At 45.3% G+C, this 12962-nt stretch overlaps 1 protein-coding gene across 1 annotated transcript in view; it reads left to right on the forward strand.

Annotated features, from left to right (window-relative positions):
- The window catches only part of Pptc7 (protein phosphatase targeting COQ7), a 35946-nt gene that overhangs the window by 13134 nt on the left and 9850 nt on the right, over positions 1-12962 (forward strand). Inside the window, 1 exon segment of the mRNA XM_027414054.2 lies at positions 9580-9759. Coding sequence (XP_027269855.2) covers positions 9580-9759 — 180 coding nt within the window.

The following is a 12962-nucleotide window of genomic DNA, read 5'->3' on the forward strand; positions in this document are numbered from 1 at the left end:
GATATATAAATAAAAGTGTGGTACTACCACCCACCCATGTCTGGCCTCTGTGTGAAAACATTTTCTTTATTGATGACCCCTCCTCTCAGATGGTTTTGGCTTGTGTCAAGTTGACATTAACCCATCTAGCACAGACGCCTCAGTGTTTAAGAGAACTTAACTGCTTTTGTAGAGGATCTATTCCAGCACCCACACGAGACTCACAGCTGCCTGTAACTCCAGCTCTAGGGGGATCCTACCCCATTTTGGCCTCCAAAGGCACCTGCATGCATGTAGCATATAGATAAATAAAACGAAGATCTTAAAAAGAAAACCATACAAAATGTTTTTTAAAAAAGAAATAACTCAACCAGGTGGTGGTGGCGGTGCACACCTTTAGTCCCAGCACTCGGGAGGCAGAGGCAGGGGGATCTCTGTGAATTCAAGGCCAGCTTGGTCTACAGACCGAGTTCCAGGACAGGCTCCAAAACAATACAGAGAAACTCTGTCTCAAAAAAAAAAAAAACCAGAAAGAAAGAAAGAAAGAAAGAAAGAAAGAAAGAAAGAGAAAGAGGAAGGAAGGAAGGAAGGAAGGAAGGGAGGGAAAAGAAAGAAATGACTCATTTCCTGTCTGTTTTAAGGTGCTTACTCACTTAATGCAACAATAGAGTGGATGCAGGCAGTGTTGGAGTTGAGGCCCTCCTGCACACAGCCAGCCGTTGGAGGAGGAGGTTTTGATGGGTGCACTATAAGGACTGTCTGGAGCGCTCAGCCTCACCTAAGGGGTGCTGTTCTGGTCAAGCCCAGCTCTTTACAGGGGGGTGAAAGAAGCAGGAGATACTGGGATCAGGTTAAGCCTACATGGTTTGTGAGGTATCCTGTTTCCCCACTACTGAATTGGAGAGGTGGGGTAGGAGGATTGAGTTTAGGAATTTAGGGCCAGCCTACCAGATTTTGATGTACAGGGTAGGGAGGAGGGAAGGGTTCACTTAATTATTATAAATATCAGGCTAACCCTTAGGGCCGACAGTCTAGATTTAATCTTACCAATTAAAAAGAGAAGGAAACCCTTCTCTCATCTTGAGGAGCCAGTGCAGATACACATGCCACCCAGAAAAGTAACCGATGGACTGCTCTTCCAGAGACCTTCAACTCTGTACACACTTAGTGCTAGTACTGATCATAGGCATGACCCAGGCAGGACACCTGTCCTCCCAGGTAATCTGGTGGTCACTTCTTCCAGTCTAGAGAATGTTGCTAACAGCACTCAACACTGGGGAAGATAGTGGTGCAGACCAGAAAGTAATTATGTGGCTTTGGAGAGACAGCCGCCAGCTCTGTGGCTTGTTGAAGAAATCTGACCAGTGATTCATACCAAGTCTGGAGGATACCAGTTCCCCAGAGTAGATAACTCCCCAGTAAGTCTTGTCTTGTCTTGTCTTGTCTTTTCTTTTCCTTTCCTTTCCTTTCCTTTCCTTTCTTTTCTTTTCTTTTCTTTTCTTTTCTTTTCTTTTCTTTTCTTCTCAAGACAGGGCCTCACTATGTAACCCTGGCTATCCTGAAACTTTCTATGTAGACCAGGCTGACCTCTAGGTCTAGCCTAACAGAGATCCACCTATCTCTGCCTCCCAAGGACTAGGATTAAAGGCATTCACCACCACACCAGCTGCTCTGTTTTTAGCTTTATTTTTATTGGGGGGAGAGAGAGAGAGAATGAGAGAATGAGATTGTGCATGAGACAGTAAGGGTGCCCTCTGAGGCCAGAGAGAAATCAGGTCTTATGTTATAGGTTGTAGTGAGCTAAAGTTAGAGGACAAACATGAGACCCTGTCTCAAGAAAGAAGATGGAGAGTAATAGAGAAAGTTATTTCCAGTTTGTCTTCATACTCTTGTTTCCTAACCCTCTTTTCAGCACTTTCTACTGCTTTTAAAGACACAGCAACTGACCAGAGTAATGAAGTTAGGGGTGTGTGTGTGTGATTACCAAGTGGACTCATGTTTACTGAGCTGATAAGGAATAGGTAGCTCTTTTGTTTGTTTTTGTTTTCCTGGATTCTGAAGGTCATTTGCTCCTGCTTGGATCTCCTGATTGTGGCTCACCGCCCTGGGCACTCTATGTCTTTGGCAGAGTCTGGCTTTCTCACAGGGTAGACCTTTTATTCTTCCTGTCCTTTAGCTTGGTCTTAGCTGTTCTGCTGAGAGATCTAGAGAGCTTGGTGGAGACTCAGTCTCTGGAGTCAAAAGGTGCAGGTTTCGTAGTGGTTGACGCAGAGTGGTTGCTGTGGGGAAATCTCAGTGTAGAGGGAATTCCTGGCTTGTTGAGGCAGGCAGAGCATTGTAATCGTTGTGATGATGATTTTTTTCCCTCTACAGAACTGAGGGCTGTTGGTTAAATTGCATTGCATTGTGTTGCAGCTTGATGGTTGGGAATATATATATATATATATATATATATATATATATATATATTAGTCTTGCTTTTTTCATTCCCTTTGGGATAATCATTTGCAGACACATTTCCCAATGCTGAGTCACAGGGGAGTATTCCCCAACGCCCCAATAGTTGAAGCTACAGAAATGCTGGTGTAAATATGACCCATTCCTGTTGACATAGAATCAACTCTGTGCTTAGATCTTGTTTCCTTCCGACCAGTTTTCATGTTGTGGTACCCTGTCAGGGTTGCAGGAGAGCCTTGGTCTCTACACAGGTGGCTGTAGCACTTGGAGAAGCGATGCTAAGTGCTGTCTCTGTAGATGTATCCCACCTGTGAGCAGCTCCTGCTTCTGTTTCTCAGCTCCTCAGCTAGGGTCTTAGCTCATCATCCAGGCGTTTCCCTTCACTAGTGGGTACTCGCATTCAAGTCACATGAATTGTGTTTCATTGACAGAAAACCGGTCCCTGAGAGGCAACTTCACTGGAAAATGAGGCTCCCATGTCAGTGAGCCACCCTCCACAGGGTGTTGGTACATACTATTTGCAGTTTTGTCATCTCCTGTGTTAAGTATGTTGTGATGAAGGAGAATGGCCGTATTTCCTTCACTGGTGTTTATATTAGGGCTGGGATGCAGTTTTCTCTAGGTGGCATTTTCCAGAATGATTTTGTAAATAACTGTAAGTCATTCTGGGAGTTGTGTGTAAGAGGGGATTCAGAAGAGCAGACGTGGGGCTAGAGAGACAGCTTTAAAAGGAAAAGCACTCACAATATGCACCTGCCATGGTTGGGAGTGTGGGGCACTGTTGGAGACACTTCACTAATGGAGCTATCCCAGGGTCAGTCTGCCTTCTGCAGCTTCACAGTTAGGTAGCTGTCTGTGTGCAGCTGGAGAGATGGGGTTTTAAAGTTTCACAGTTTGAGTTTATTACCAAGTCTATCCCCCTTAGACTTGCCTAGAACAAAACTATTATGTGAAATTAATGTTAAAAAGTTGAGCGATTATTTTACAATAAAGAAAAGCTTTGCTTGTCTGTGGTGCTGAGGATTGAGCCCAGGGCACAGGCATGCTGATCTTGCACTGTTTAGTTGATCTTCATCCTAGCCCTCCAGCTTCATTTCTATATGGTTGTAACTGTGGCAAAGATAGAACCATGCTAATTTTAAAAAAATGAAAATTATTACTTAGAATTCTACTTATAAAAGTAATTAATTAGAGCAGAACAAAGAACAATTTGTTAAGGAAGGGCAAGAAAGAACTCCTGAGGGTCGGAGGGGCTCCAAGAATGGAGTGTTCACAGCAGACACCTTTAAATAATGAAAAGTTGGGCAGAATTGGCTTTACTGCATGCTTTGTTTTCCTTTCTTCACTTTAGAAAATCTGTATGGAAAACTTCACTTTTTTTAATTGTTTATTTTCATTTTATTTTGTGTGCATTGGGGCTTAGCACACATCCCAAGTGAGATCAGAATTGCACTGGAATCTCCACGCCCTCTGGCTGTGTATTATTTAGTCAACACTCTACTGTGTCTTCAGTCCAGAAACCTACTGACACAGGCTGGGTGTGGTAGTACATACATGTGTTAATCCTAGCACTTTGGAGGCAGAGCCAGGAGGATCTCTGTGAGTTTGAGGCCTGCCTGGCTTACATAGCAAGTTCCAGGACACAGGACTACATAGAGAGACCCTGTCTCAAACAAACAAACAAAACCCTAGAAACCTGTTGATACAAGGTTTTCCCATGAAGCAAGCTGTCTTGACCAAGGGCAGAGTGCCCCTTCTGTTGAGTGAGAGGCATTCTTGTTAAATACCAAGGAGAACTGGAGGGCAGAAGCACAGGTCTGTTCAGGATGCATTGTGGGTGTCATTCTGAGTGTTCTCACCTTGATTACAGTAAAACAAAAGGGAGATAGAATATTCCTGAACTGGCACATACTACTGTGCTTTGATGGTTGTGGTCCCAAAGAGCCAGCAGAATCCAAAAGCTTTTCCGTCTCTCTAAAGGAGACAGTGTCAGGCCAGGTGGTGGTGGTGGCACACGCCTTTAATCCCAGCACTCAGGAGGCAGAGACAGGTGGATCTATATGAGTTCGAGGCTAGCCTGGTCTACAGAACCAGTTCCAATATAGGCTCCAAAGCTACAGAGAAATCCTGTCTTGAAAAACCAGAGAGAGAGAGAGAGAGAGAGAGAGAGAGAGAGAGAGAGAGAGAGAGTCAGTCAGTCACCAGTATATTCTCAGAAGCCCTTAAAGAAGGTAAGAGGCCCAGGACCAATGCACCCAAGATCTAGTGTCATGTTCGCCCATGTGTCCTGTAACACAAACTCAACGTATTGCTCTGAAGAAACAACACACTAAGAAAAATGAAGAGGCTGCAGAAGATGCTAAACTTTTGACCAAGAGAATGAAGGAAGCCAAAGGAAAAACTCCAGGAACTGGTTACAAGAGATGTAGGGTGTCCTCAATGAGCGCTTCTGTCTCTAAGTCCAGTCCAGAGTGCATCTTGAGTCACAAGTAAATGATCAGACTTTGGGGGGAAGAGGCGACAGAGGGCCAGCAAGATGGCTCAGAAGGCAAAGGCTCCTGCCACCAAAAACATGGTCTGAGCTTGGTCCCTGGGACACACATGGAGGAAGGAAAACCTAGACCACACTCCCACATATTTTCATTTGACTGACACATATATACTTTGGCATGCCCATACTCCCCCTCCCCCAATTAAAAGTGTAATAAAACTTAGACCAATGCAATGCAGTTAATTTTATTTAATACATTTAATTAGTAGATTAGACCTGAAAACTTTCTGTGTGTACAGTAGCAAACCCCTAAGGCTGCTGTGCAGTATCCTAGTAATTCTGACTGTCTTACAAAGCAAAGCGGATGTCTGCACACTTGGTAGTTACTGGAGGATCAACTCCCTGTGAAATAGCTCAATTCCCGTGCCCTTTTCTGCCTACCTGTGAAAATTAGAGGACCCTCTAGGGACAGCTGAGTGCCACTTTCAAAGAAGTCCTGTAAACATACCCCATTCATGCTAGGACCCCAGTTGGGATTCCTAGTTCAGGCATACTGGGCTGCTGCACACTGTGACCATGGCTGCTGCTGTTGGCAAATACTTTGCTGACATCTTCAGTGGTCTTCAGGAATCCTTCCAGGTCACAGTTTTAGTAGTTTTTGGGTTTTGCCTTTTCTTACGTACATTTTTGAATAGTAACTTTACCTCAGGCTTGGTTTGCCTTCTCTTTGTGGTCTGATGTTTCAAATACACATGTGGTGCAGGTCACTCTGGTTCTGGCTTGGTTCTGCCTTGGTTTAAACTACAGCTTTTTCCCTGTGGTTTTATTGGAAAGTTGAAGTGCTATTTGAGTTTCTTTTCCCCTCAAGAGACTGAGCCCAGGGCATTTTGCCTGGGATCCTTGTCATGAAAGGCAAACAGGTGCTGCTTCGGGAGAGGCCTGGCTGCTGTGGAGGGCTGTCGGGTCCCTTAGCCCACTGATGTGCATTTTCAGTTAATTGTGGTGGTTGGACTAGAGACTGGTTAAAAACAAATTCTTTCCCTGAGCAGGCAGTAGAGAATGCATGATTCATCATCAGATAGTATGCCCAGGACTATAATCTTGGATCCTGTATTTTAACAGAAATTGTTACATTTAAGCTCTGTGAAACAAGAATTCCTCAGAAGCGTCCCAGTAAGCACTCCTCCTTTCTCTGTTCTTCTGTCTTGAGTACCTGCTTGACGATCAGGGTAAAATGCCCTATTGACTCCTGTGAGGAGTGGCTCTCGTGGCTCCTGCCTGCATCCCTAGCCTGCCACTAAGTTGATGGGTTCACATGACTGCAAACTTCTCCGGGGCAGCAGCTCATGCTGAGCCAGACTCTTCCACACAGCAGGCACAGAGTGGCTTCTTTGGCTTTGTTAGTGTTGCCATTGTTTATGTCAACTTGATGATGTGGAAATCTTCCAGTATATCAAAGTAGAGGTGAGTGTGGTTCTCATTCAACAACACTCCATTCATGACCAGGCTTGACTCCTCTCTCCTCCACCGCCTGCACCTCCACCCCCAGTTATTTTGAAACAGATGCCAGGCTTCATACCATCCATTCAGCTGGTTTGGAGTTGGTCCGAAGTGGTTTGGCTTGCTGGTGGTCACATATTGTCTTCCTTCTTCATTGTCTTCCTCTGTTTCCTGTTACTTTCTTGGATGTGTTTTGTTTCTGTTGATAACCATCGCCACCAGAGAAAGTGTTTCCTGTGTCCATCATGTTAACTCAGTTTTGTTCAAGTATGCTCTTAGAAGATGCCCATCAAAGTTGAATTACCAAAATGTAAATGTTATATTGGGGAGATGGGGGGTGTTTCATACTTGGAAGGTGCTGGTTTGGGGTCAAGGGTATAACTAGATGGTAGAGTACTTGAGTCTAACAGTGTAATAAATAAACATGAGATAAATAAACAAGCCTACTCTTTTCTTCGTGTGTGTGTGTGTGTGTGTGTGTGTGTGTGTGTGTGGTGTGTGTGTGTGTGTGTGCCTGCCACAGAATATAACATGTGGAGGTCAAAGGATAACTTGTGACAGTTTTCTCTTCTTAGATGTAGGTCCCAGGGATCAAATTCTGCTCAGCCATTATCAACTCAGCCACTTGTTTCCCCTCCCCCCTAAATTTAAAAACAAAATCTTGGAAGCTAGGGAGATGACTCCATTGATTGTTGATAAAGTACCCACTGTGTAAGCATAAAGACCTGAATTTGATTCCCAACACACACATAAAAATCTAATGTAGCCTTGTGCACTGTAATCCAGTGTGGGGAGCAGGAGCTAGGAGGCTCCTGGGCCTTCCTGGCTAGTTGCTGTAGCTGAGTCAGTGAGCTCAAGGTTCAATGAGGCATACTATCTCACAAAATAAGGTGGAGGGCCTACAGTGGGTCAGAGGTGTGCAAGCCTGGTGATCTGATTCAGTTCCAGGAGCCACATACTGTGGATGGAGAAAACCACCTAATGAGTTTGTTTCTTGACCTCCACATGGCACTAAGGCACACATTCTTCACACACACACACACACACACACACACACACACACGCACGCACGCACGCACGCACGAAATGATGATAAGGTGGAAAGTTGTTGCCCTCTGATCTTCACAAACAAGCACATATGTTTGAGTACATAGTAAGATAAAGCCATGGTATAGCGCTTTGGTAAAGATAAAATTCAAATAATACCAAATGGTATGATGTTCATTTTTGTGGTTCTGGGGGTTGAACCCAATGTTTCACACATGCCAGATAGGTGCTCTGCCATTGAACTGTACCCCTGGTTATCCCCTAGACATTCTGTCATTAGTAGCTGTCAGTCCCTTATTTCTAGAACAACTATTGTTAGTACAGCTCCTCAATAACGTGCATGTGTCTGACATTTTCTGTTACTTTAAAGCCAGTAGGCAGAAATTGATTTTAACTTTGGAAAGAGCAAGGGTTGAGATGGGAGATGGTACTGTGTTGACATCCAGGTTCTGTTGACTGAACATTAGTTTCCTGCTTCTAAAAGGAGCATCGAGCAGACTCTGCACTCTGCCACAGCCTCATGGACCTGTGGAAGTCCACACTAGTATCATCCAGTAGAAATATAACATGAGCCACACACATGATTTTAAGTGTCCTAAGAGAAAATGAGATCAATTTTAGTAGTGCATTCTTTTTAGTGAATTCCACCCAGAATGTTATTTGTTCGAGGCACTAGGTGTTGAACAGGATCTTGTGAGTACCCCTGAGCTATATATAGTCCAGCCTACTTTTGACTTCTCATTTGGAAATAGAATCACTAAATTGCCTGGCCTGGGATTATAGGCCTGTACTACCAGGCCTGGCTCTCAAAATACTGTCAGAATATCTAGTCAGTATAAAATCAGTGTAAAATCATGAGAACATTCTTCCTTGTTCATACTAAGTTTTCAGAGTCCACTCACAGCACAACTCAGTGTGGACCAGCTTGTCTGCAGAGATCCCTGAGCACACATGGACTGCTCTGTACAGAGCTGTGGTTTTTTTTCTGTAAAGGAAAAGGAAAAGGGTGGAATATGGTTTCCATTTTGTCCTCTGTTGTTTGATGTAGCGTTATTTATGTGTGTGTTCTTGCTTCTGGGGTTCGGTTGCGTGTGCCTGAACGCTTGTTCTGACTCTGCTTTTGCTCCTCATACTGATTGTCAGCTCTGGCCCAGCATTATCACTAACATTGCTACTTAAAGAAAAGGACAGAGGCTGGAGTGATGGCTCAGTGGCATTAGCTGCTCTTGCTGAGGACCTGGGTTTGGTTCCCAGCACCCACATGGCAGCTCACAGGAGACTTAATGACCTCTTCTGCCCTTTACAGGCAGCATGCACATGATACAGGCAAAACACTCACACAAATCTTTTTTTAAAAATTAATTTTCAAAAAAAATTAATTTTCATTCTTAAACTGGGTGTTGGCGGCACACGCCTTTAATCCCAGCACTCGGGAGGCAGAGGCAGGTGGATCTCTGTGAGTCGGAGGCCAGCCTGGTCTCCAGAGCGAGTGCCAGGATAGGCTCCAAAGCTACACAGAGAAACCCTGTCTCGAAAAACCAAAAAAAAAAAAAAAAATTTTCATTCTTATAAAATCAACAATAATAATAGCTCTAGTATTTCTGTATAAAGGTAATAATTTTGGTGAACTTGAAGTCTTAGCCAGTAGGCAGTGCCTTTTGATAGTTCAAGCTTATTCATGAATATTTGATTTCTTTCTTGCTGTTTTTGAGACAAGGTCTCTATTTTGTAGCTCTTGCCACCCTGGAACTCACTATGTAGTCCAGGGTGGCCTCACACTCAAAGAGATCCGCCTGACTCTTCTGGGTTCAAAGGCATGCACCACCATGTCCAGCTATTCACGAATATTTAAGAGATCAAGTAGTGGCAGATGAGATGTTAGTTTGTGCAATGATGCTCCTGAGTGAGGCTGTGTGTGTAGCATGGGGGTAAGCTGTGAGGGAGAAGTGGAGTAAGGCTTGCTGGGAAGCTGACAGTGGTTTCTTGGTTTTTAGCAGTACGAGGAACTGAACTTAGGGTCTTGTGTGTGTGAGACAGTAGATCTGCCACTGAGATAGGTTCTCGGTAAATGGCAATGGTTTTAAGAGCACGTTTTTCTTTTTCAGGAGTTGCAGATGGCGTTGGAGGATGGAGAGACTATGGAGTGGACCCGTCTCAGTTCTCAGGGACTTTAATGCGAACATGTGAACGGTTAGTAAAAGAAGGACGATTCGTCCCCAGCAACCCTGTTGGGATTCTCACCACGAGCTACTGTGAATTGCTGCAAAACAAAGTACCTTTGCTGGGTAAGTAGACAACTGTGCCTCCTTTCAGCACCCACTAATGGCTAAACAAACAAAATTTTACCAGTAACCCAGGCTGGCCTCGAACTTAGAGAGCTTTGCTGCTGCCGCTTCCCCAGTGCTGGGATCAAAGGTGTGCATGACACCATGCTCGGCGTTCTCAATTGCCAGAGCCTCTGTGGTTCCCAGCGGGCCTCCCTGCTCACACCTCCATTTCAAGATGCCCCTTGACTTGGGGTTGAACCCTTTTTCACAGAGGCCCATTACTCACTGCCCACTTCAGTCTTCTGTAAGCAGCTTTGTCTTCCTCCCACCAGAAGCTCTCCTGTGGTTCAGCATGGTGCTGCTTTCTCACTTCCTCTTAAAGTTTTTATTTTATTAGCAGTAGTATGTGTGCAGGCAGATCTATGTGAGTTCGAGGCCAGCCTGGAAAGAGGGGGGTCTTGCAATTGGGGCTCTAACACCATGCTAGAGCACAGGTCTAGGATGCAAAGCTGTTCAGTCCCTAGCACCACAAAAGACATGAAGCTGAGGGGTCAGACCTAGTAAGGTTATATCATATTTGGCTGAGCTATTTAACCTGAGAGTTGTCCAGGCACCTGCCGATGTGGGTCAGTCATGTGAACATCTGACCCTCATCTTCAGCACCTCCTCTCCCAAGTGCACAGGGGTTTGTGCCCTGTGCACTTGCAGTCACTGGAAGAGGGGAGGGATATAAGCAGCCAGGCCCATGCTTTCAGTCATTGTTCCTGCTCTGGCTGTGAAAGCCCCATCACTCAAGGACTGTGTTGTTTCTACAGGGCATGAAATGGTGGCCTGAGGTTGTCACGGTGAGTCATAGCGGGTGTTTCCCGAGGAGCAGTTCAGGACTATGTTGTTTCTCACTCTCAAGATTTAATTCCATCAGCTTCCAGAAGATCATTTGTGTGGCCATGTTGTAATGATGAGTAGTCAGAGGCTTTTAGGAAGGAAGCTGTCTGTACTGCAGGCCACGGAGCAGGTTTTGCTAGCCCTCTGGCTGGTCACAGCACCTAATTTTCCTTTTGGTAGGCACTGGAGGGCTGTCAAGGTCACTATTAATCAGTCTGCTTCAGATAACAAGGATGCTGAATTGCTGACTATTGATGATGAAAGATGCTACATTAATTCTATACATTAAATTTCATTTTCATTGAGACAAAATAACAAATATCCGGAGTCCCACCAAGAAAACTGAATACTAGTTCCTGTGCTTCTGTTTTCCTCTCTTGTCTGTGTACAGAATAGTGGCACGTGGTTTTGAGTGTTCTGTGCTTTCACACCTGCTGAGGCAGGCACATAGTAACTATCTCTCCACAACTGGCTAGGAAGAAACTCAGGCTGAGTGGCTTGCCTGTGGTGCACAGCTGGAGAGCAGTGCCCTGGGATTAACTGAGTGTCTTCATTTGCTTTAGCTTTTTTTTTTTTTCTTCCCCTAAAAAGATAGGGTTTTATGAGCCCAAGCTGGCCTCAGATCCAGACTCAGTATGTGGCCTAGGATGACAGTGAATTTCTGAACCTCGTGCCTTTACCTCCTGAGTGCTGGGATCACAGTTGTGGGCCGCACATCTGGTTTCTATGGTGCTGATGACTGAACCCAGGATTTGGTGCATGCTCAGAGAGCACTTGACCAGCTGAGCTACATCTCAAGCCAGTACTGTTTGTTTTTAACAGTTATTTGTTTATCGTGTGTGTGTGTGTGTGTGTGTGTGTGTGTGTGTGTGTGTGTGTGTGTGTGTGTGTGTGTGTGTGTGTGTGTGTGTGTCCATGTCCATGTCCACAGAGGCCAGGAGAGGGCATTGGATGGGTGTACTGGAACTGCAGTTCCAGATGGTCATGAGCCACCACGTGGGTAGTGGGAGTTGAACCTGGTTCCTCTGGAAGAGCAACCAGTGCTCTTAACCACTGAGCCATCTCTCCAGTCCCCAATACTAGCTTTTAATCTACTTATTTCATTTATCTTCCCTTTGCCAGTGTATTCTTTAACACTCTCCTAATGGCTGTCATTCATTGGATAACCCCACTTAAGGGTTTGCCACGACTTAACTGCTTTCTCCTCATGGGTTTCTCTGTGAGGGTTTTCCTCCTAGTCCTGCTTCTGTGAACAGAGAGGCTGAGCACAGAGCTGGATCACAGCTCAGAAGTGGCAGAGCTGAGATTCAAATGCAGATAGGCTGGCCACTGTTCACACTGCTGAGTGTTATATGACAGTACTTATCTATTTCTGTGCTGGAGATTAAGTGCAGAACTGTGCTTATGCTAGGCTCACCTCTACCACTTAGCTGCCCGCCTGCCCTAGTGGCACAGGGGAGACATGCAGCTCACTCCTGGCTCTCTCTGGCTCTTTAGCGGTGTTTTTATCTTTGAGTCTGACTTGCTTCTCTTACTGTTTTCTTACAAGGCTCCTTTCAGATAGCCCTGCTAGATAAAGAATATGTACATTTTCAGAACTATGTGACTCTCAGATTCATCTTACCCAATCCCTCCCTAGAGTAAGGATGAGTGGGTTCCCTGCACTCTGGCCAACCCTTCGTTTTCTTCTTACGGTTCTTGTTGATAATTGAGAGAATTGGCTCTAAATGTTGTTCCACATATGCAGGCATATCATATACCATTTGTTCCTTGGTGTGCTGCATATTCTTCTGGTAGAGGCAGAAGCAGTTATTGCTGCAGTCAGCGAGGCCAGAGACTGTGGGCCTTGTGCAGTCTCTGGAAAGTGAGCAGGTTGGTCTGCAGGCCACTTGTGTCCTCACATTGAGTCATCCGTGTCCAGAAAGTGCTTCATGGCGTCAGCAGATGGCCATCTGGTTTAGAAGGCTAGTTATGTTCCTGTCCTAAATGTTAGTAAGTTTAGTGAAGTCTTGCTGCTGTGACTGAAGAATAGTGTCAGGTGCAGTACCCTTGTGCAAGTGATCACATGTTCAAACACAGTCACCTGCTTTGGCGCCTTTGGAGGCGCCAGTCCCCGGCACTCACCACTGCAGGAGGAAGTGTGTGCAGCTTGGCGGCCCACCTGCCACGCTGCCACACCCCTTGTCCTTGGCACATCAGCCAGCCCTGCTCAGGTCATTGCTGTAGTTCTTGGGTGTGGTGCAAACCAGGGTGGTCCTGTGTAAATGAGACTCAAACTGAAGCTGTTCCCTGGCGTTGTGATGATTGGCAGCAGCCCAGGGGAGACAACGAGCATA

The sequence above is a fragment of the Cricetulus griseus genome, chromosome 4 (assembly GCF_003668045.3).
Source record: "Cricetulus griseus strain 17A/GY chromosome 4, alternate assembly CriGri-PICRH-1.0, whole genome shotgun sequence".
In the NCBI taxonomy this organism is placed as follows: domain Eukaryota; kingdom Metazoa; phylum Chordata; class Mammalia; order Rodentia; family Cricetidae; genus Cricetulus; species Cricetulus griseus.